General features: G+C 40.9%; 1 protein-coding gene across 1 annotated transcript in view; it reads right to left on the bottom strand.

Moving 5' to 3' along the window:
- CSN4 (COP9 signalosome subunit 4) overlaps positions 1 to 21,436 on the bottom strand; it is a 296,826-nt gene that overhangs the window by 12,270 nt on the left and 263,120 nt on the right. The window contains exon 7 of the mRNA XM_068371437.1: positions 19,223 to 19,393. Within this exon, the coding sequence (XP_068227538.1) occupies positions 19,223 to 19,393 (171 nt within the window). The remainder of the gene's footprint in view (positions 1 to 19,222; positions 19,394 to 21,436) is intronic.

The following is a 21,436-nucleotide window of genomic DNA, read 5'->3' as shown; positions in this document are numbered from 1 at the left end:
TTTACGATATCCCTAAGGTCTTTTTTAGGGATACTCGCTCCAGGAGTTAGAATTCTGGGTACCTGAAGGTAAATTCTCTGGGAATATCGCTGTAGTTGTAATATACCCTAGGAAGCTGCCTTTAAGGAACTTCCATCAGGACGACATGGCTATCTTACCCAAAAATAGATTTTTCGCTTCGCTCAAAATCCGTTTAATAAAGCATATAATATCCTACAAACCAAAATAAAATAATGATATACACTAAGAACATGTTGATAAAAAATGACCAAGATGATTACAGCATCATGACGCAGCATAATAAATATACAGAAACTTTACATTTTGAGTTCGACATTCGTCCAGATTGAGTCACGATCTGTTTCTTGGTACCTGTATCGGTTGTAAGTCCTCGACTGCCTGTATTCTACTATTGCTTTCCACAGTCTCTCCCAAAAGGAATTTCTCTTCCATACCCAGTTAGGGAATATATAACGTATAGTATAAGACTCGGATATGACCTAATACCCCAAATCAATAGGGTTAGCTGGTGCCTTGTTTAATTATTTTTTATTCCTAGTGATAAGTTTTCACATTGCAGGCAAGTCTAGAGATAAGGTTAAAGTAGATGAAGAAGCGCCAGCCAAACACTTATTTACCACAATGGTTGGTGGCTCGAGAATTTAAGCACTTTTTTTCTTAACAGTTGTTTTTATCTTTTCAACATCTATTTTTGCAGCAGATGCTTCATGAGCATATTCATTCAACTAGCAAATCACTTTTCTTTCCTTCATTTTAAATCTCACTTTACATCGCTCTGTTCAAATCGCCAAAACTTTAATTCAGTGTTACTCGTTTTTTGCATCAAAATTAAAAAGGTATTAGAGTAGAACCTCTACATATGAATCTAATTAATTTCCGAACCTACTTTGTATGTTAAAAGTCATATGTTGGATCAAATATTCCCATAAGAATACACTGTAAGTCATTTAATTTTCATGATGCTCCTTGACGAGTTCGGTGAAGTCATCTTCATCGACCTCCAGACCCATGGATTTACCAACAGACACAATATCATCCACGTCAGGCTCTGGACCAGGCACAGATGCAGGTTCAGGGCCAAAGTTTTCAAAATCTCTAGAAGCAACAGCATCAGACCAAAGCTTCTTCCAAGCAGAATTAAGGGTGTGTCGAGTCACTCCCTCCCAAGCCTGATCTATGATCTTCAAGTAGCGTACAATATTAAAATGGCTCCTCCACAATTCATGCAAAGTTGGTACTTTGTGTGACGGTAAAACACTGCTTAAACAAGTTCTTGGTATAAAGTTTCTTGAAATTAGAGATGACTTGCTGGTCCATGAGCTGGGGAATAGGGGATAGGGGGTGATGTTCGGTGGGAGATCCAGCACTTTGATAAACTTGAACTAGTCAAAAATATCATCTTAAGAGTCCTGGGGGGGGGGGCAGTATCCAGACAAAGCAAGTACTTCAAAGGCATATTATTCTCTTGAAGGTACTTCTTAACAGCAGGGCCAAAAACTTGGTTAACCCATTCAACAAAGAGCCTAGTAACCCAAGCTTTAACATTAGCATGCCAGAAAATTTGCAGCAAGTCTTTATTGACTTCATGAGCTTTAAATACCCTAAGGTTTTTGGAATGGTAAACCAATAACGGCTTGATTTTGCAGACCTGCTGGTGTTGGCACATAGGGTAAGAGTCAACTGATACTTTATAGGCTTATGTCCAGGCATTTTCTTCTCTTCGGTGGTCATGTATATTTGACGAGGCATTTTTTTTCCAAAAAAGACCAGCTTCATCACAGTTGAACACTTATTGTGTTACATAGCCTTCTTCCTTCAGGATCTTTTTGAAATACTTTACAAACTTGTCGGCACCCTTGGTGTCTGAACTTGAAGCCTCCCCATGCCATACAACTGGATGAATCCCGGCCCGTTTATTGAATTTTTAGAACCAACCGTGAGACCCCTTGAATTCATCTGTTTTAGGATACTATTGCAATAATAGAGAGAGGCAGCATCTCTCTCAGGCATTGTGGGAGGATTTTCGGCCAAAAGCGTATCGGCATCTTAGTGACGCCGTGACGCTGACCAATAGCAGACCAGCTTCTTAGTGACGTATGAGCGTGGTGGCAAGCTACTGACTCGCACAGTCGTACGCGTAGAAACCGCCAAATTTGAGTTTCGGAATTCAATGCCATAAGGTGGGGAAAATGTCGTAACGAGGGGACGAAAAAAAATCGTATTCCACACCGTAACGTGAAAAAAACGTAAGCTGGGGACGTCGTATGGCGGGGGTCTACTGTACTCTTATGATTGCAGAAGACTGCATCGCATTTCATCTGGGGTTCCTCCAGTAAAGAAAGGAAAACAAAATGACTATACAATTGTTTATCTCACCTGATAAACAATATGTAATTAGTCATATTTTAATTATTACAGCTTAGGATAGTAAGCTAGAAAGGAATAGTGAGAGACACATACTTGTGTATCCCTCGCAAGCAATTACTGTAACCTCCCCCCTGTATTAAAATAAAAGTTTCCTTTATCAGGGCAACTCGAAAGAAAAGGGTTCTAACCCCTCGGGATAGAAAAAAGTGTACACTGCCACTGACCCTTCTAATTATTTAATATTGAGGGGTACGTATTAACTGATTTCCAATCAGAGTATTGAAGGAATTCTATCCTTCCAATATAGGTTCGGTCTCAGCAAAAGCCTGCACAAGGGTACACAAGATATGTTAGATATTAACTACTGTATAATAATACTATAGTTTTCTGTTTGCAGTATATACTATATTGCAAATATACTGGCTACTGTATAATCATATACTGTAGTTCAGCCGGTGTGCTGCCGGCATGGCTAGCACCTGGCGGCACGGTCCAGCCGGCATGTCGCCGACTGGACTAGAAATTAGAAAAGACACATACTTGTGTATCCCACCCAGCCAATTGCTGTGACCTTCCCTTCCAATATTAAAACCATAGAGTTACCTGATCAGGGAAGCTCAAGGATAAGGGCTCTAACCTTTAAGGATAGAAAGTGTACTACCACTGGCCCTTCTAAATTATTTAATATTGTAGGGTAAAATGTAAACTGATTTCTAATCAGAGTATTGAAGGAATTCTATTTTTTCAATATAGGATTTGTTTCAGCAAAAGCCTGGGGAAGGATATCCAAGATATGTTGGAAAATAACTAGTTGTATAATATATACAATAGTTTTCTATCTGCAGTATATACTATACTGAAAATATACTGACTACTGTATAATCATATACTGTAATTCAGCCGGCATAGCTAGTCCCTGACGGCACAGTCGAGCTGGCATACTAGCTGATAGAGAAAGAAAGCATGGAGTAAAGGACTGCCTTCAGTGAACCCTCGTTCCAAACCCGACCGCGATAGCTGAAAATCCGCGAAGTAGGGACACCATATTTACGTATTTATTTAACATGTATATTCAGACTTTTAAAACCTTCCCTTTACTTAGTACTGTTAACAAACTACCCTTTAATGTACAGAACACTTAATGCATGTACTACAGTACCCTAAACTAAAACAGGCACAAATATTAAAGGCGAATTTATATCATGCGTTTCCTAAACACGCCAAAAAGCACGATAAGAAATGATAACGTTTATCTCTGATCATAATGAAGAAACAAATGCATTTACACATCTGTGTATAGGTTAGTTTTTGCATCGATTATATTGATTATATGTTGATTTTGTTATTACCAATGTTTTACTTAATTTTTCTTAGGACTTCCAAATAAATTAAATGAATGCCATTTATATAATGTTTTTCTTTATGACGCCGCCTGAAACAGAAACCTTCCATTCGTTTACTGTATGCTCCATCTTCGATCGTAATAAACAAACGAAGGCATTAAACGTGCATGATCAAAGTGATAAATAATGATATTAAAAGCTTTTAGTAAATATGTTATTACAAATATTATTTACCGTATCTATATAAAATCCTACATAAGTAGCAAAGAAGGAAAACAATTTTTTTTTCTTTTTTTTTTTTGGCGTTTAATCAACAATAACAAACTGCCGCTAATGACCGAATGATAATTTACGAGAGAGAGAGAGAGAGAGAGAGAGAGAGAGAGAGAGAGAGAGAGAGAGAGAGAGAGAGAGTTGTTTTAAATGTAATAAACAAAAAAATATAAGTTATAACATGTACTGTATATTCAGACTTTTAAAACCTTCCCTTTACATAGTACTGTTAACAAACTACCCTTTAAGGTACAGAACACTTAATGCAAGTACTACAGTACCCTAAACTAAACAAGCACAAATATTAAAATGTTAGAATATCAAAGTACAGTGAACCCTCGTTTATCGCGGTAGATATGTTCCAGACCCGGCCGCGATAGGTGAAAATCCGCTAAGTAGTGACACCATATTTACCTATTTATTTAACATGTATATTTTTGCATCGATTATATTGATTATTCAGTACAGTATGTTGATTTTGTTATTACCAATGTTTTACTTAATTTTTCTTAGGACTTCCAAATGAAATGTTTTTCTTTATGACGCCGCCTGAAACGACGGCGTCATAAAGTACGCTCAGTAAACAACCACGCTCAGAACAAAGAAGGCATTTAACGCGCATGATGAAAGTGATAAATAATGATATTTACAGTAAAAGCTTTTAGAAAATATGTTATTACAAATATTATTTACCGTATCTATATAAAATCATACAGTACATACTGTACGTAGCAAAGCAGGAAAACAATTTACGAGAGAGAGAGAGAGAGAGAGAGAGAGAGAGAGAGAGAGAGAGAGATTGTTTTACGTATGTAAATGTAAATTTTAAACAAAAAAAATATGATAGGTTACAATATGTATACTCTTCAGACTTTTAAAACCTTCCCTTTAACTTAATGCATACAGTACTAAACTAAAACAGGCAAAAATATTAAAATGTTAGAAAATTAAAGTAAAAAATAAAGATTGTTACTGTACTCACAACGAAAGAAGTTGAAGAAAAACTTGAATGATGATGGCGATGAATTTGCTGCACAGTAGAAATGATGATGATGAAGCTGATGATGTCTTCTACTGCGCAGCCAATGACAGTAGTATTTTACGTCTCTTCACACGGAGGTGTCTTTTCCTGGGACACCTCTTCAACTTCTTCCTGGGACACTTCTTCAATTTCTTCCGAAGGCGTACTAGCAGGAGGAACTGGCTCTTTTTTGCGAGGCTGGAAGAACATTGTGATCGGAAGTTGCTGCCGCTGCTTCTTTTTTCGCTCTAAGAGCATCCTGTAGGGAGTCATGATGTCATCGACCTTGTTGGAGAATTGCATAGACCGAACCATATCCTCGTCCCACTCTTGCAACATTTCTTTCAACTCCTTCGCATGGTAGCAGGCCTTGGCAAGCCGTTCTAATGTTAAGCCCGTTTCTTCGACATTTTCTTGGGTCTCTTCCTGCGTTTCACTCTCTTCTTCACTTGCCGATTTCGTCAGGTCTTCTAGGTCTGCGTCAGTTAGCGGCTGGGAATGGCAGTCCAACAACTCGTCGACGTCTTCAGTCGTCATGTCGCCAAACCCGTCACCTCCAATTATGGCAGCCAACTGCACAGATTTCCGTATTGGAGTGTGTTGAATCTCAACAGGTGTAAATCCCTCGTCGTCGTAAACAATCTGGGGCCACAACTTCTTCCAGCTCGCATTCACGGTTGCAGGTTTCATCTCTTGCAGTGCCTTCTGAATATTCTTCAGGCACGTGGCTACGGTGTACTGCCGCCAGTACGCCTTCAAGTTAAAATCTTCATCCTCATCATCTTGGGCAGCATCCACACACGCAACGAGGTCCGCCAAGGTATTCTTCGTGTAGAGGGCCTTGAACGCCCTGATAACCCCCTGGTCCATCGGTTGAATTAAAGATGTGGTGTTGGGTGGCAGGAACTCAACCTGAATGCCCTCATGCGACAGGTCAGTTGCGTGTCCACCAGCGTTATCCATAAGGAGAAGGATCTTGAATGGCAAGCCCTTCTCTACGAGATATTTGCTGACTTGCGGGATGAAACACTGGTGGAACCAGTTGGAGGTCAGCATCTTCGTAATCCATGCTTTTGGATTATGCATCCAGTACACGGGAAGGAGATTCTTGTTTTTATTTTTCAAAGCGCGAGGATTTTTCGACTTATAAATAAGCCCCGGCTTTAGCAAAAATCCAGCAGCATTGCCACACATCACGAGGGTAACGCTATCCTTGAATGCTTTAAAGCCAGAGGCTTTGGCTTCTTCTTTGAACAGGAAAGTTCGCGACGGCATTCTTTTCCAAAATAAGCCGGTCTCATCCATATTAAAGACTTGTTCCGGCTTGTATCCACCTTCGGCGATAATATTCTTGAACGTCTGGTTCACGTAAGTTTCAGCAGCGGCAGTGTCAGCGGAAGCAGACTCCCCATGCAGGGAAACGGTTTTCAGGGCGAAGCGTTTCTGAAACTTCGCGAACCATACTTTGCTGGCGGAAAAACGTTGTTTCTGACGCTGGGAATCAGTGGATGTCCCTGCTTGCGGTTCATCTAGTACATCATCTTCGTCTTCTTCAGCATGGTCGCCATCGTCGTCTTGAGGTTCCTTTGCCGCAAAATTCTCATACAAGCTCAAAGCCTTGGTTCGGATGGTGTTCATATCCAAGGCTATGTTCTTCTTCCGGCAGTCGGCAATCCACACAGCTAAAGCACCTTCCATGCGTACGATCGTTTTATTACGCGTGGTAACGACTCGCTTCGCTGATCTACTAAAGGTGATTGCAGCCGTCTTTCTAATGTTCGCCTCGTCCTTCTTGATATAGCGAACGGTGGATTCATTGATTCCAAAATGGCGGGCTGCGGACGCGAAAGTTCTACCGTCTTTTAACATATCGAGAAGCGTCACCTTCTCAGCAATCGTCATCATCCTTCGGTGGCCTTTAGGCTCACTACCAGCCTTAGTAGAAGCAGAACGCTTGGGAGGCATTGTACAGTAGGGTTTAACAGAAAGTTCAACAAAAAGTTCAATTTAAAACAGTCACGCACAGCACAGATTAAAGTTCACAATAACTTAACAACGTCTACACAGCGATACGGCGGGAGAGAAAGTGGCCGCGAAAAGATGCGGGCAAAACACCAATCACAGGCTAGATAACAAAACTTGAGTTCTGATTCGTCATCTATCAGCGCTTGAACCAATCACAACCCGTCTTATATGCTACGTAGGTTACCAATTCAAAGTACAAGATACCCTGCGTACAGTATACTGTACAGTAATAATAATAATAATAATAATAAATAATGATACTGTAATAATAATAATAATGATAATAACAATAATAATTTTATTAACAACAACAACAATAATAATAATAATAACAATAATAATAATAGCTTTACGTACGCTTTTGTTGTAGGATGTCTCTCTCTCTCTCTCTCTCTCTCTCTCTCTCTCTCTCTCTCTCTCTCTCTCTCTCTCTCTCTCTCTCTCGTACGCTTATTCGAAATGTGATTTTTGCAACAAAGAATATTATTGGATGCAGTACTACGTACGTATACATACAAAAGATTCATGGAAAAGAAGCACATCCATTACATTTGTAGTACAGTAGTAGCCAACAGCAGCCTTACACCATTCTAATATGGTATGACTGCATCTGATTTGCGTTTCATGTTCGATTTAATTTTACTACGTACTGTATACAGTACTGAATTATCGTATGATCACATTCTCTTTTCGTGTTTTATTTCTTTCTGTGCTTAATTATATGTCATATGTAATGCAATGAACAATCAGTAAGAGCAGATATTACTAATTACAGTATTAATGGAATTACAGGTAACGAAATATCGTATTTGGGGTCTTCGGATATCGCGGTATTTTCGAAATTTCCGGAAAATCCGCGATATGTATATATATATAGGTTATGAAAAAAATCTGCGAAGTGGTGAATCCGCGATGGTCGAACCGCGAAGTAGCGAGGGTTCACTGTAGTATAAAAAAATAAAGATTGTTACTGTACTCACCATAAAAGAAGTTGAAGAAAAACTTGAATGATGATGGCAATGAATTTGCTGCACAGTAGAAATGATGATGATGAAGCTGATGATGTCTTCTACTGTGCAGCCAATGATAGTATTTTACGTCTCTTCAGACGGAGGTGTCTTTTCCTGGGACACCTCTTCAACTTCTTCTTGGGACACTTCTTCAATTTCTTCCGAAGGCATAGTAGCAGGAGGAACTGGCTCTTTTTTGCGAGGCTGGAAGAACATTGTGATCGGAAGTTGCTGCCGCTGCTTCTTTTTTCGCTCGAAGAGCATCCTGTAGGGAGTCATGTCTTCATCGATTTTGTTGCATAATTGCATAGAACGAACCATATCCTCGTCCCACTCTTGCGACAATTCTTTCAACTCCTTTGCAAGGTTGCAGAGCTTGGCAAGCCGTTATAATATTAAGCCCGTTTCTTCGACATTTTCTTGGGTCTCTTCCTGCGTTTCACTATCTTCTTCACTGGCCGATTTTGTCAGGTCTTCGAGGTCTGCGTCAGTTAGCGGCTGGGAATGGCAGTCCAACAATTCGTCGACGTCTTCAGTCGTCATGTCGCCAAACCCGTCACCTCCAATTATCGCAGCCAACTGCACAGATTTCCGTATTGCAGAGTGTTGAATCTCTGCAGATTTAAATCCCTCGTCATCGTAAACAATCTGGGGCCACAACTTCTTCCAGCTCGCATTAACAGTAGCAGGTTTCATTTCTTTCAGTGCCTTCTGGATGTTCTGCAGGCACGTGGCTATTGTGTACTTCCGCCAGTACGCCTTCAAATTGAATGTTTCATCCTCATCATCTTGGGCAGCATCCACACACGCAACGAGGTCCACCAAGGTATTCTTCGTGTAGAGGACCTTGAACGCCCTGATAACCCCGTGATCCATCGGTTGAATTAATGACGTTGTGTTGGGTGGCAGGAACTCAACCTGAATGCCCTCATGCGACAGATCAGTTGCGTGTCTACCAGCGTTATCCATAAGGAGAAGGATCTTAAATGGCAAGCCCTTCTCTAAGAGATATTTACTGACTTGCGGGATAAAACACTGGTGGACCAGTTGGAGGTCAGCATCTTCGTAATCCATGCTTTTGGATTATGCATCCAGTACACGGGAAGGAGATTCTTATTTTTATTTTTCAAAGCGCGAGGGTTTTTCGATTTGTAAATAAGCCTCGACTTTAGCAAAAATCCAGCAGCATTGCCACACATCACGAGGGTAACGCTATCCTTGAATGCTTTAAAGCCAGAGGCTTTGGCTTCTTCTTTGAACAGGAAAGTTCGCGACGGCATTCTCTTCCAAAACAAGCCGGTCTCATCCATATTAAACACTTGATCGGGCTTGTATCCACCTTCAGTGATGTTCTTAAATGTCTCATTCGCGCAAGTTTCAGCAGCGGTAGTGTCAGCGGAAGCAGCCTCGCCATGCAGGGAAACACTTTTTAGGCCGAAGCGTTTCTGAAACTTCGCGAACCATCCTTTGCTGGCAAAAAACATTGCTTCTGAGGCTGGGAATCAGTGGATGTCCCTGCTTGAGGTTCATCTAGTACATCATCTTCGTCTTCTTCAGCATGGTCGCCATCGTCGTCTTGAGGTTCCTTTGCCGCAAAATTCTCATACAAACCCAAAGCCTTGGTTCGGATGGTGTTCGTATCCAAGGCTATGTTCTTCTTCCAGCAGTCGGCAATCCACACTGCTAAATCACCTTCCATACGGACGATCGTTTTATTACGAGCGGCAACAACTCGCTTCGCTGACCTGCTAAAGGTGATGGCAGCCGTCTTTCTAATGTTCGCCTCGTCCTTCATAATGTAGCGAACGGTGGATTTGTTCACTCCAAAATGGCGGGCTGCGGCCGCGTAACTTCTCCCTTCTTTCAACATATCGAGAAGTGTTACCTCCTCAGCAATCGTCATCATTTTTCGGTGGCGTTTAGGCTCAATACAAGCCTTAGTAGAAGCAGAACGCTTGGGAGCCATTGAACGCTTGGGAGCCATTGAACGCTTGGGAGCCATTGAAGGGGTTAAACAGAAAGTTCAATATAAAGTTCAACTTCAAACAGTCACGCACAGCAGATTAAAGTTACACAGTAACGTAGCAGCATCCACCCGGAGAGAGAGCGGTAAACAAAGTGGACGCGAAAAGATGCTGCGGATCAGAGAAGCGGTCAAAACACCAATCACAGGCTAGATTACAAAACTTGGGAGCTGATTCAACATCTATCAGCACTGGAACCAATCACAGTCCGTCTTACATGCTACGTAGTAGTTACAAATTCAAATACAAGGTACTATACACAGTATGCTTTACGTACGCTATTTTACGCTTGTTTTGTTGTAGGATATGTACGCTTATTCGAGATGTGATTTTTGCAACAAAGAATATTATTAGATGCAGTACTACGTACGTATACATACAAAAGATTCATGGAAAAGATGCACATCCATTACATTTGTAGTAGTAGCCATTAGCAGCCTTACACCATTCAAATATGACCAAGTCAGACTGCATCTGATTTGCATTTCATGTTTGATTTAATTTTACTACGTATACCGAATTATCGTAGGACCACATTCTCTTTTCGTGTTTTATTTCTTTCCGTACTGAATTATATGTCATATGTAATGCAATGAACCATCAGTAAGAGCAGATATTACTAATTATTAATGGAATTAATGAAATATTTGGGCTCTTGATATATCGCGGCTATTTTCGAAATTTCCGGAAAATCCGCGATATACAGTATGTATATACATGCGTTATGAAAAAAATCCGCGAAGTCATGAATCCACGATAGTCGAACCGCGAAGTAGCGAGGGCTTACTGTATTACTAAGTATGTTTACACTAAATAAGGATGTAAGTATATAATTTACTGCCTTCCCCCAGAAGGTTCAAATGAAAGGGGAGAATGCATCATTCAGGCTAGTACCCCGGTTACAGGACTTGTGGACGGCAGTCCAAGGGAGGACTGAAGAACCTTGGTGACGTGAGGGTCTCCCACTAGCAGCCGGCCGGCCATGCAACCAGCCGGCGAGGTGCGAGGTGCGAGATTGCGGGACAACGGCCATAGCTAAAAGGACAGAGATGGGCAGGGAAAAGGGTCCTATATAAAGTGTAAAAGGCGGTGGCAATGTTGCCGCCCCCACTACACAAGGGAGAAACTCTGTTTCAGTATTGGTGCCGTCCTAGGCGGCAGAAGAATGTCTATTCTTCAACTTGGGGTCTGCCGAAATAGTGTTAGGAGGGGCCGGCAGGTTTGGCGCCCCTCTCAACAAGGAAGAAACATCGTTTCAGTGCCGGCGCTATCCTAGGCTGTAGAAGAATTGCTATTCTTCAGGCCAGGGTCTGCCAGCATAGAACTAGTCTTCTAAACCGCAGGGAGAAGGTGGCGGCAACATACCACCACCCCAGGTACGGTTTAGGGAGGCTTAGCCTCCTATGCCGGCGGATATAAGCCAGCAGGGGCGTGACTACTCACCCTGCAGGCCTGCCGCCAGCAAAAGACTGAATACTCTGAGATTCTGTCAAAAACCAAAGCCGGACACTTGCCGGCAAAGGTGGGAGACAGATAAACCCTAGCCTAGTGAAGCCGGAGTAAACTACTCTATGGCAAGAGCAGAAAGGGTTTCCGCCTGCGGCGGTACTCAGAGGGAAAGAGGGATTACATATGACTCTCCATAGGAGACAAGTATCAATTTATATAATTCTAGGAGATATACTATCTCCCTTAGAATCAATAAAACGATACACAAGGGTAAATGGGGAAATGTCTGAAAGTATACTACATCGCCTAGGTTAGGTAACCTAGGCAAGACGAGATCTCGGTTACGTAAATCACCGAAACTCTAACGTATACGATCGACAAAGAAAGAGGAAAATTATGCATACCATAAATATCTTTACACGTATAATTATGCCTAAGTAGCTTTCATAATTTATTAATACTATTTCAACCAGGAAAGTCGTTCTGCTAACTAAATAACACATGCCTAACAAACGACAGCACCCATGGCGCCTCCGGTAACAGGCCTAGCTCTTAAGCACAATAAATTACTCTAATTTCACTGTGAAACAGGAGCTAAAATTATATACAGTGGAACCTCTACATCCGAACGTATCTACATCCGAATTTTCCAACATCCGAAGTCAAATTCGAGCAAATTTATGACTCTACACCCGAATTTTATTTCGACACACGAAGTAAACATTACGCCATTGAGCGTCGAGTGCTCAGTTCTCTGTTCTTGTGTGTATCGTGTGGTTGTCCTCTGTTTGGTCTGTTATTAACAGTGCTTATTTTCTTCCTTTTCTCACATTTCCTTTTTGATTTTACCTATAATCATGGTGCCTAAGAAGCTAAGTTTCAGTACAGGAAGAAGGCAATTCTTTCATTAGAATTGAAGCAAGAAATTATAGAAAAACATGAGAGCAGTGTGCATGTGAGTGATGCTGTATGGCTAAACAATATGGCCGGAATAGGCCTATGATCTCGAGGATCATCAAGCTGAAGGCAGCCATTAAAGCAAATAACCATCGAAGGGGATCACCATTATTACAAGACATCGTAGCAATACCCTGGAAGAGATAGAACGCCATTTGTTGATAGGGATAAAGGACAAAAAGATTGTTGGCAACGATCATTTGTGAGAAGGGCCAGCGTGATGAACAGAAAGAAAGAAAAAAGTGAAGCAAAGAAAACCAAGATAGCATTAACAAGCTCTTTTAAATAAGACTTCTCTCTTTTCTGTTTCTCTCTAAACATAGTATTAACATGTTCTTTAAATAAAATCTCTCTCTCTCTCTCTCTCTCTCTCTCTCTCTCTCGTTCTTCTTCGCTGTTATAGTGTTAGATACGTCTACGTCTATTATTTTTTCTCCGAGAGAGAGAGAGAGAGAGAGAGAGAGAGAGAGAGAGAGAGAGAGAGAGAGAGAGAGAGAGAGAGAGAGATTAAACAAAAATGTGTTTAGAGTACATATGATTTTTAACAGCGTCAACGAGTTGAAAAACAATTAAATGAAACTAAGAAAGTAATAACAGCTAATCTGAATTCCTTTATTAACTAAAACAAATATTGATACAAACACACTCGTGTGGGTATGCACAAACACACACACAGGTGCAAGAATTTCTACGCAATAAGAGAGACAGTCGGGGAGGAGGATGGTGACTGCGATAACATACCGTAACTCGTCACTGAAAGTAATGAAAATAAAAAATAAAAAGAAAAAAATGTAAAAAATATGAAATATAAAAATTAAAAAATAAGTAAATAAGCGAAGTTAGATTAAAATTTCTGTAGTGTAAGTTACGGTATGTTACCGGCCACCATCTCTACTTACTCGCCGCTCGTGTCTCCTCGTGCGTGTGTGTGTGTTTGCGCATACGCACACGAGTGTGTTTGTATCAATATTTGTTTTAGTTAATAAAGGAATTCAGATTCGCTGATATTGTTTTTTTAGTTACAATTAACTGTCTTTCAACTCGTTAACGCTGTTAAAATCATATGTACACAACACATTTTTGTTTAATCTCTCTCTCTCTCTCTCTCTCTCTCTCTCTCTCTCTCTCTCTCTCTCTCGCTCTCAGAAAAAAAAATTAATAGACGTCTCTAACACTAACAGTGAAGAAGAACAAGAGAGAGAGAGAGAGAGAGAGAGAGAGAAAGAAAGAGAGAGAGAGAGAGAGAGTATTTATTTAAAGAACATGTTAACACCAAGTCTACCTTCTCGCCGATCGTCCGTCTCTTCCTGGCGTAGCAAATCCTACACCGGCGTTGGCCTGTCTCTAAGGTAAAGTGGCAATAAAACACATTTTTTATTCATTATTTCTTTATAATTATCTTTTTTATATGCTTCTTTCTTATTATGCAGTTATGTTAGTGTTATGTGTAATTATGTGTAGCCATTTATTAAGGATTTATTATGGGTTTTTAGGCTGAGGAACGAATTAAATGAATTACCATGTATTCTTATGGGAAAATTCGTTTCTACATCCGAACATTTTCTACATCCGAAGTAGGTTGTGGAACGAATTAAATTCGTATGTAGAGGTACCACTGTACATTGTAAAGAATCAACACTCAACTTTCCAGAGGCAAAAGAAGCTGGAGATGGCATAATAATCCTCACAAAATCGATCGAAAAGGTTAGATCAACAGGGAACACCACCGTGCGAATTTGCTACAAAATTAGGAATAACCGCCATCTTGATACTCAATAGTAGTATGGGAAATGTATCCTAAATAGATATACGGTTAGGTGTGCCTTTGTTTATACTTGTATATGGAACCCATATGAATGTCCAGCATGTGAATAGTTCTTGTTTTTTGTGTTATTCAAATAATTATTTTGTCTTGTTAACTTTTAGAGGACTGATTCCAATGAGGCTCTGACTTGATATATCTATGTCTCTGCTTATGTTTTTTGAAGATCTGACTTTTCATACTACAGTTTTGTACTTTTTCCTCCCAGGAATGAAATAAACTTATTTTCCCTTTTTCTTAGAAACTAAGTTTTTTCTTGCCCTGCAAGGTCCCCTTCTCAGCCACTAATTTTGTTTTTTTCTTAGTATCATTTTTTCTTTTTTGTTTCCTCAATAAATATTGTCCTTACATAACTTGAAACCAGCTTACCTCTGAATAATATTAGGCAATTACATCATTAGCTGGGTCCCCTTGCCCAGTATTAAGTCTTGACCTGTTTACCTCGATTTTTGGGTATTCCACCGTTTTACCTTTTTGTGTAGTGAACGTTTGAGTGTGGTCGGCATTCGAACACCTGGCAGTTTGGGTGCTACCTCTGGCCACAGTCCGCAAACCACTACAGCATGGCATACTTCATGACCTTCTCTTGATTGAGGATCTCTGTCGCCAAGAGCGCGACCTGATGGCTGGAGTCTCTCTCTAGGGAGATCCCCTTAGCCAGCTCCTCCAGAAAATGGTGGAGTGGAAGAGCTGGTTGAGGCTTGTCCAAGATCTCGTAATACCTTCCTTGCTAAACACGAGGAAGCAGGAGGAGCCCGAAGGAGGGGAGGAAGAGAATTCAGAGATCTTGGCGGCGATCTTAGTCCGGGAACTCTTCAGTCCCTAAGACCAAGGCAAGGATGCATTAGGTTTCTGAGTGCCGAACACACGGTCTAAGACTGTGTCTTTGCCCTCCGGGGGGGGGGGGGGGGGTTTCCTCTCTAAGTCAGAAAACCCATTTAGAACCCTTATTAGAGTCAGTTCCTGCCAAAAGGCATGTTCTGACTCCTTTTGTTCCCCCTCTGGAGTGGGACTAACAACGAAGTCTCCTTCATCCACCACCGAGAACTAGTCTTGGGGTGGGTCGCGGTCATCTGTAGGGTGGCTGACTGTTCCTGCGGGTCTACAGGTCCTTGAAGAGGACTTAGGCAATGTTTTGGAGTCTTTCAACTCCTTGCGAGAAAGAAGATGAACTTCAGCATGGAAGGCCTGGATGGTCTGGCCTTCCTAGTTGCTTCTGGAGGCAAGGCGCTCTCGTCACGAGGGGAGTCTTCCTCCGAAGGTGGTAGGGAGGAGACTAGGACGGGTTCCCCACGAGGTTCCTTTGGCTGAGGTGTCAGTGAGCCAGGGGAACGGAGAGGTTCAATATTGTCCTTGATAGCCTCACAGGAGTCGGTTTCCCCGAAGAAGAGGAGTTGGTCTCTGGGACTCCTCTCTTCCTCTTCAGGGGAGAGACAGCCGAGGTTCTTTGACGAGAGTCTGCTGGAACCAATGGATGTTGGAGGTTCACAGAGGATTCCAGAAGTGCGGGCTGAAAGGGCAGGCCTGAAGGCTTGTACAACTGCCCTGATGATGACTTCGAACTAAGGCTGCTTGCTGACCCTGGTGCTGTCTTGACAGATCCTCTGAAGGAAATGAAACCGAAGCTTCCCTTTTAAATTTCCCAAAAGTGCCCTTTCCTTCTTTCCCAGGCGGTCGTGCTGTAATGGGTTTGCGGGGAGGGGAATGGGGCAACGGTGATCTATGAACTTGGATTCTGCCCTTCCTTGGAGAGAGAACCCAGGATCTGGAGCACAATAACCTACCTTTCCTTTCATGCTCCTTTCCATTGTGAACACCTACCTATTCTTCCAGAGATGACGTGACTTCTTGGAAGTCTAAGGAGGATGATGGCTGTTACCTTCTGTCTGAGCTTCACGGAGTTGTGGTACATGCCTTAGTGTTGGAGAGCGTTGCCTAGTTGGTGAAGATTGACGCAGAGGAGAGCTCTGAGTCCTTAACAGAAGTTCGAGGGCTAGAAGCTGCGTCGACAGGAGAAGTTCCGAAGGCAGGCGAAGGTTGAGAACCAGATAACATCGGAAGAGAAGGCTCCTCCTCCAAGGAGGGCTGCGAGGACAAAGCTGACTAGCCAAAGAGGTGTCTCTTCACCAAGGGCAAAGGATCACCTTGAAGGCGAAGAGGAGAGCCAGCACACTGGGAACGACGACCACGCTGACGCCTTCTAGGGGCCGGAGGATCAGCAAGCCGACCGTCAGCAGCAATCCTCCGAAGAGGAGTCTCTATGAGTGAACTCCCTCAGGAGGGAGAAACACTCGCAGGAGAGACATGCCTAGAACTTTCCTCTCCCCTCGAAAGATGTTCACTAGGAGGGGAAGCGCAGTCTTCAGCGGCGGCGGAAGAGGCAGGAACGTTAGCGGGCTGGGCAGCAGACGACACCTACGATACCACAATGTTGACGAGTGCCAGAGGATCCAACTCCGAAGTTGACAATTGCTGCGCGCTAGCACCTCGGCAAAGTAGCTGCAGCAAGGCTTCCTTGGAGGGCGGACACGCTAACCCCAAGGATGGCCAAACCTGGCAAAGAAGAGAATGGGACATGGAATCTCCAAGGGGCAGAGGCGCGGCCGCTTTGCTAAGGAAGCAACACCGTCTCTCGAGGACCGAGGTTTTCCAGCAGTTAAGCGGACTGCACTACTACTCGACAGTCCCCGAAGGAGGCCTAACGAGCAGGAGCTTCGGAGGAAGGTCGGGAAGGGGAAAAAGAAGCCTTGGGTTTTTTCTGCTTCGAAGAAACCTTCGAAGGAGAAGAGTCCCTCTTAGACTTCTTCTTACGGTGTCACCCGAACCTTTCCCACTGGGATGCAGATCACTCCCGACCCTCAATAAACTTATTTACCACATCACACCGTTGACCTCTGCAGGTAGGGCAAAGGGCGTGAAGATCCGTATCCTCGGTGGACATAAAAGTACCGTAGGTGCGGCACTCAGGACCAGGGCAGGTACACATGGAGGCCGGCAGAAGTCAGCACAATCACACTGAAAAGAAAAAGCGAAAAAGCATTAAATGACTGTCCAAAAACTGTGAAGATGAAGAGCGGCAACGACCTTTCAGCATCCGAGCCAAAAAGCAAGGTGAGCTCAGTCACAGGTGTGGAAGGGGTAGCTAGCTAATACCCCTAACCCCCGCTAACTAGCGGAATGGGTAGTTAAGCCTCGCTAAATTTTAATGGCTCGTCCTTTCAGCTTCAAGTATTACACCTAAGATCATAGGTTTGTATTCCAGTTACGGAACAAACGAAGTTCAGATAACATCGAAAACCAGGATTATTTTAGACATTTTATATAATGTATGTTATGCTGTTGGCTAAAGCTACAGATCAGCTGACGAAATTGAATGACGTCTTAATCCCTGCCTAGGATCGAACATAGATTTAAGCAAAGTGAAAATTTATATTGTGCGTAGTATTTATATGACACTTTCTAAGGAAAAAAAAGATTTCTGTTAAATCTGTTCTGTGTGCATAGTAAGGCACAAGGCACCTTGAGAGAGAGTGTGTGTGTGCATAGTAAGGCACCTTGAGAGAGAGAGAGAGAGAGAGAGAGAGAGAGAGAGAGAGAGAGAGAGAGAGAGAGAGAGAGATTCATATGATTAATAATAATAGTTTCAAATGAAATGTATGAAAACCATGATATAAAATGAATTTTAAATAAATAAGCATGACATTGAAAGTAAAAAATATGTTACGATCTGTTATTAATTCATCGAAATGAAAGAAAAATAAATTGCTGTGTTTCATATGCATAAGTAGTAGCATCGTGCGTTTGTACATACCAGAAAGTACTGTTCATAGTTTTTCAAACTTGAATATGTACTTATTGATACAATATTAATTGTAAATAAATAACCATTAGAATAAAAGGAAAAATATGTTATGATCTGTTATTTATTTACCGAAATGAAAGAAAAATAAATCGCTAATGCGTTTAAAATGCATAAGCAGTAGCATTGTGCATTCGTACATATCACACAGTACAATTCATTGTGATTTTTAACTTAAATACTGTATGTACTTAATGATAAAAATTAATTGTAAATAAAAAATCATTAGACCAACGAGAAAAATATGTTATGATCTGTTATTCATTTACTGAAATGAAAGAAAAATAAATTGCTGATATCTTTGATATGCCTACGTAGTAGCATTGTGCGTTCGTACATATAACACCCTTTTCTTTATTGCGTTTGTTTAACTTAGAAATGTACTTAGTGATATAAAATTTATTGTAAATAAATAATTGAGATTAAAAGGAAAAAATATGAGAGAGAGAGAGAGAGAGAGAGAGAGAGAGAGAGAGAGAGAGAGAGAGAGAGAGAGAGAGAGAGAGAGAGAGAGCGAGCGAGAGAGAGAGAGAGTGGTGACGCGTGATGCTCAGTGTGAATGTACATGCGTAATAACTTATTTTACTATGAAATAAATAAAAGTAGAGTAAGTATGTGTGTTTTTATTGTTTTTGTGACCTTCAAATAAATTAATAATGTGTTTAAGTTTCCTAGTAACAAAATCCTAAATTAGACAAACTTTCCCAATGTCCAAGAACGTAACACCCGCCATTACAGTACCATTATTTCATATGGAGAAATTATGTTCTGTAAAAGTGATTTCCGTTAACACGACTTCTCCACGTACATAACCTTTGTGTTAACGGGGAGCTGATTTTCTTATCTGACATTGTTCATACGTGTGTGTGTGTGTGTGTGTGTGTGTGTATTTGTGCTCCTGCAAGCTTTTCATGTCTTACCAAGCACTTACAACATTTTGAATGAACTTCACATATTTTCTAAAAAAAAGTCAATTTCATTCAGAAGCTACACAATTCAAGGTTAAGTACCAATGAAAAGGAAATATAATATGGTAATAAAACCTACATACCATCTGAGGTTGTGGCTTGCTGGTGGTTCTGCAACATATTCTGAAATTCTGTTAGTTCACTATGACGAATGATACGATCCAAGTGCATTTTCTCTAGGATATGATAACAGGGCAACTGCTGGCAACGCTCATCCTTGAAAAGTGTGCCAAGCATTCTTGATCGCTGTTGACCTATAAATAATTAAAATTGCATCTTTTAATATCGGATTCTCACTAACACAAGTTTCTAGCAAAGGTGATGTGAAGAGCTTAAAAGATATATGTCCAGCTATAAGTCATACTTACAACATATTTCAAATGAAACCTCTTACTTACAGCTTAAAAATCAATAATGATATACTTGATTTGATGTGAAAGCGCTTCATCTTTAGGCCTATATAATTTCAAATGATGTATTTCATACATTGATAAATATGTGTTTAGTCTCTTGCTGTAGGCAGGAGGCCCTTAAGAACTTAGTCAAATGCTATTATTTTAACTAAATTAGACACTACATTTCATTGAACCATTTAATTTTTTTTTACTCTTTAATCAGAAACAAATTGACTTGATTCAACCATAATAATGAATCAACTGCAGAAGTACTTATATAAAATGAAGACACATTATATACATCTAATTCCAAAGGTGTTTCAGTGTACAACATGCAATTAGAAAAGCATTACCCCCTTAAAATATACATATATAATATTACAATTTTTAAAAAATAATTTGTAGTTTTCCTATTTATACAAACCTGAGTAATTTAAATGGGTTACTCCTAATTTCGATTTTCTATGACCATACAAAAAAAATGGGATTCAATTTTAACTATAATAGGTTATTTAGCAACTCCACTGCTGGGCCTGTGATGCAAGCTCCATTCTATTCAGGTCAAAACTTGTGGGTGGTTGAGGAGGGACCTTTGCTTAAATGACTTACGTTTGTATAGCTAGGAAAAATATATATTTCAAAAATTTGTCGTGTATTCCTACACAGATAAAAACTTCAGTCATCTAAATGGGAGTCTTCCTTGGGTGGAAGGAAGTCTCAGTTAAGAGGAGGTCACTTGTTCTAAGACAATTACAATAGTAAACAATGATTTTTTGCAAAAGTAAATAAGTAAGTAGGTGAACAGTCCAACTAGCTTGTGAAGTGGTGGGGTTGTAGTGTCAGTACCCTCTAAATTCAGATCAAGGTAGAAGTGAAGCTATATCAATATTAGGCATCGAAAACAAATTATGAGAAATAACGTTTATAAATAAAAACTTGTTACTCTTACCTGCATTACGGTATGATCGAAGTGGGTACTCCAGGACCACCTCTTTATTTCAAAGGCTGATAGTGACTATGTTAAATGATAGCACATTTCATTACCCTACTGACTTGATCCACATGTCATACCTTTATAATGCAAATCACAACTGATGCCGTGAAAAAGGGGTTAGGTGTACTGTAAAAGGCAAATTAAATTATTTCCCATAAGACCTAATGAAAATGTGTTCAAAGACCTATGAGTGCAACCTTTCAGGTAGTGGCCTGTGAAGGTGTTCTGATTCCTCCAGAATCCTGCACCAAGAACTTAGGCTACTTAGAAGTTCTTGCAGAACTCTTAAAGGAAGCAACAAGACCACGGATATAATGAGCTCAGGAGGGGGCCTAGCAACACTTCCCCTAAGGATTTATAGGCTTCCATAATGGTTTCATGCAACCAAGAAGAAATTGTCCTCTTAGATATTTTCTTTTTGGACCAGCCTATGCTCACAAATAAGTTCTGACTGCTCTTACAGAACAGAGTAACAGATTACCAGGATCATCAGTTACCTCTTTGAAAGACGAGAAGGTGAAAGTCAAATCTAGAGTCTAGTACTGTATAGCTGGATTTTGTGTCTTAGCCACAAAGTCAGGAACAAAAGAAAATCATAGTTCTTTCCCCCCTTTGGAATGTGATACCAGTTAAGAGAGACCGTGTAATTAGCTTAACTCTCTCGGCTGAGGCTAAGGCAAGGAGAAAGACAGACTTCAGGGCAAGATCCTTATCAAGAGCTTTATGCAAGGGTTCATAGGGGGACATCTTCTGGGACCTAAGAACGTTCATCACATTCCAAGAGGGAAGACAAGTCTGTTTGAAACTTCTAACGAGAGTGGATAGTTTCAGTGAAGAGGAGAGATCAAGCCCCTTCAGTTTAAAAACTTGGCTCAAGGTTGAGCAGTAGCCTTTAAATGCAGTAACTT

Source organism: Palaemon carinicauda, chromosome 4, assembly GCF_036898095.1.
Source record: "Palaemon carinicauda isolate YSFRI2023 chromosome 4, ASM3689809v2, whole genome shotgun sequence".
Lineage (NCBI taxonomy): Eukaryota > Metazoa > Arthropoda > Malacostraca > Decapoda > Palaemonidae > Palaemon > Palaemon carinicauda.
Note: the sequence above shows the minus strand (reverse complement) of the source record. Positions and strands in the feature narration are given on the sequence as shown.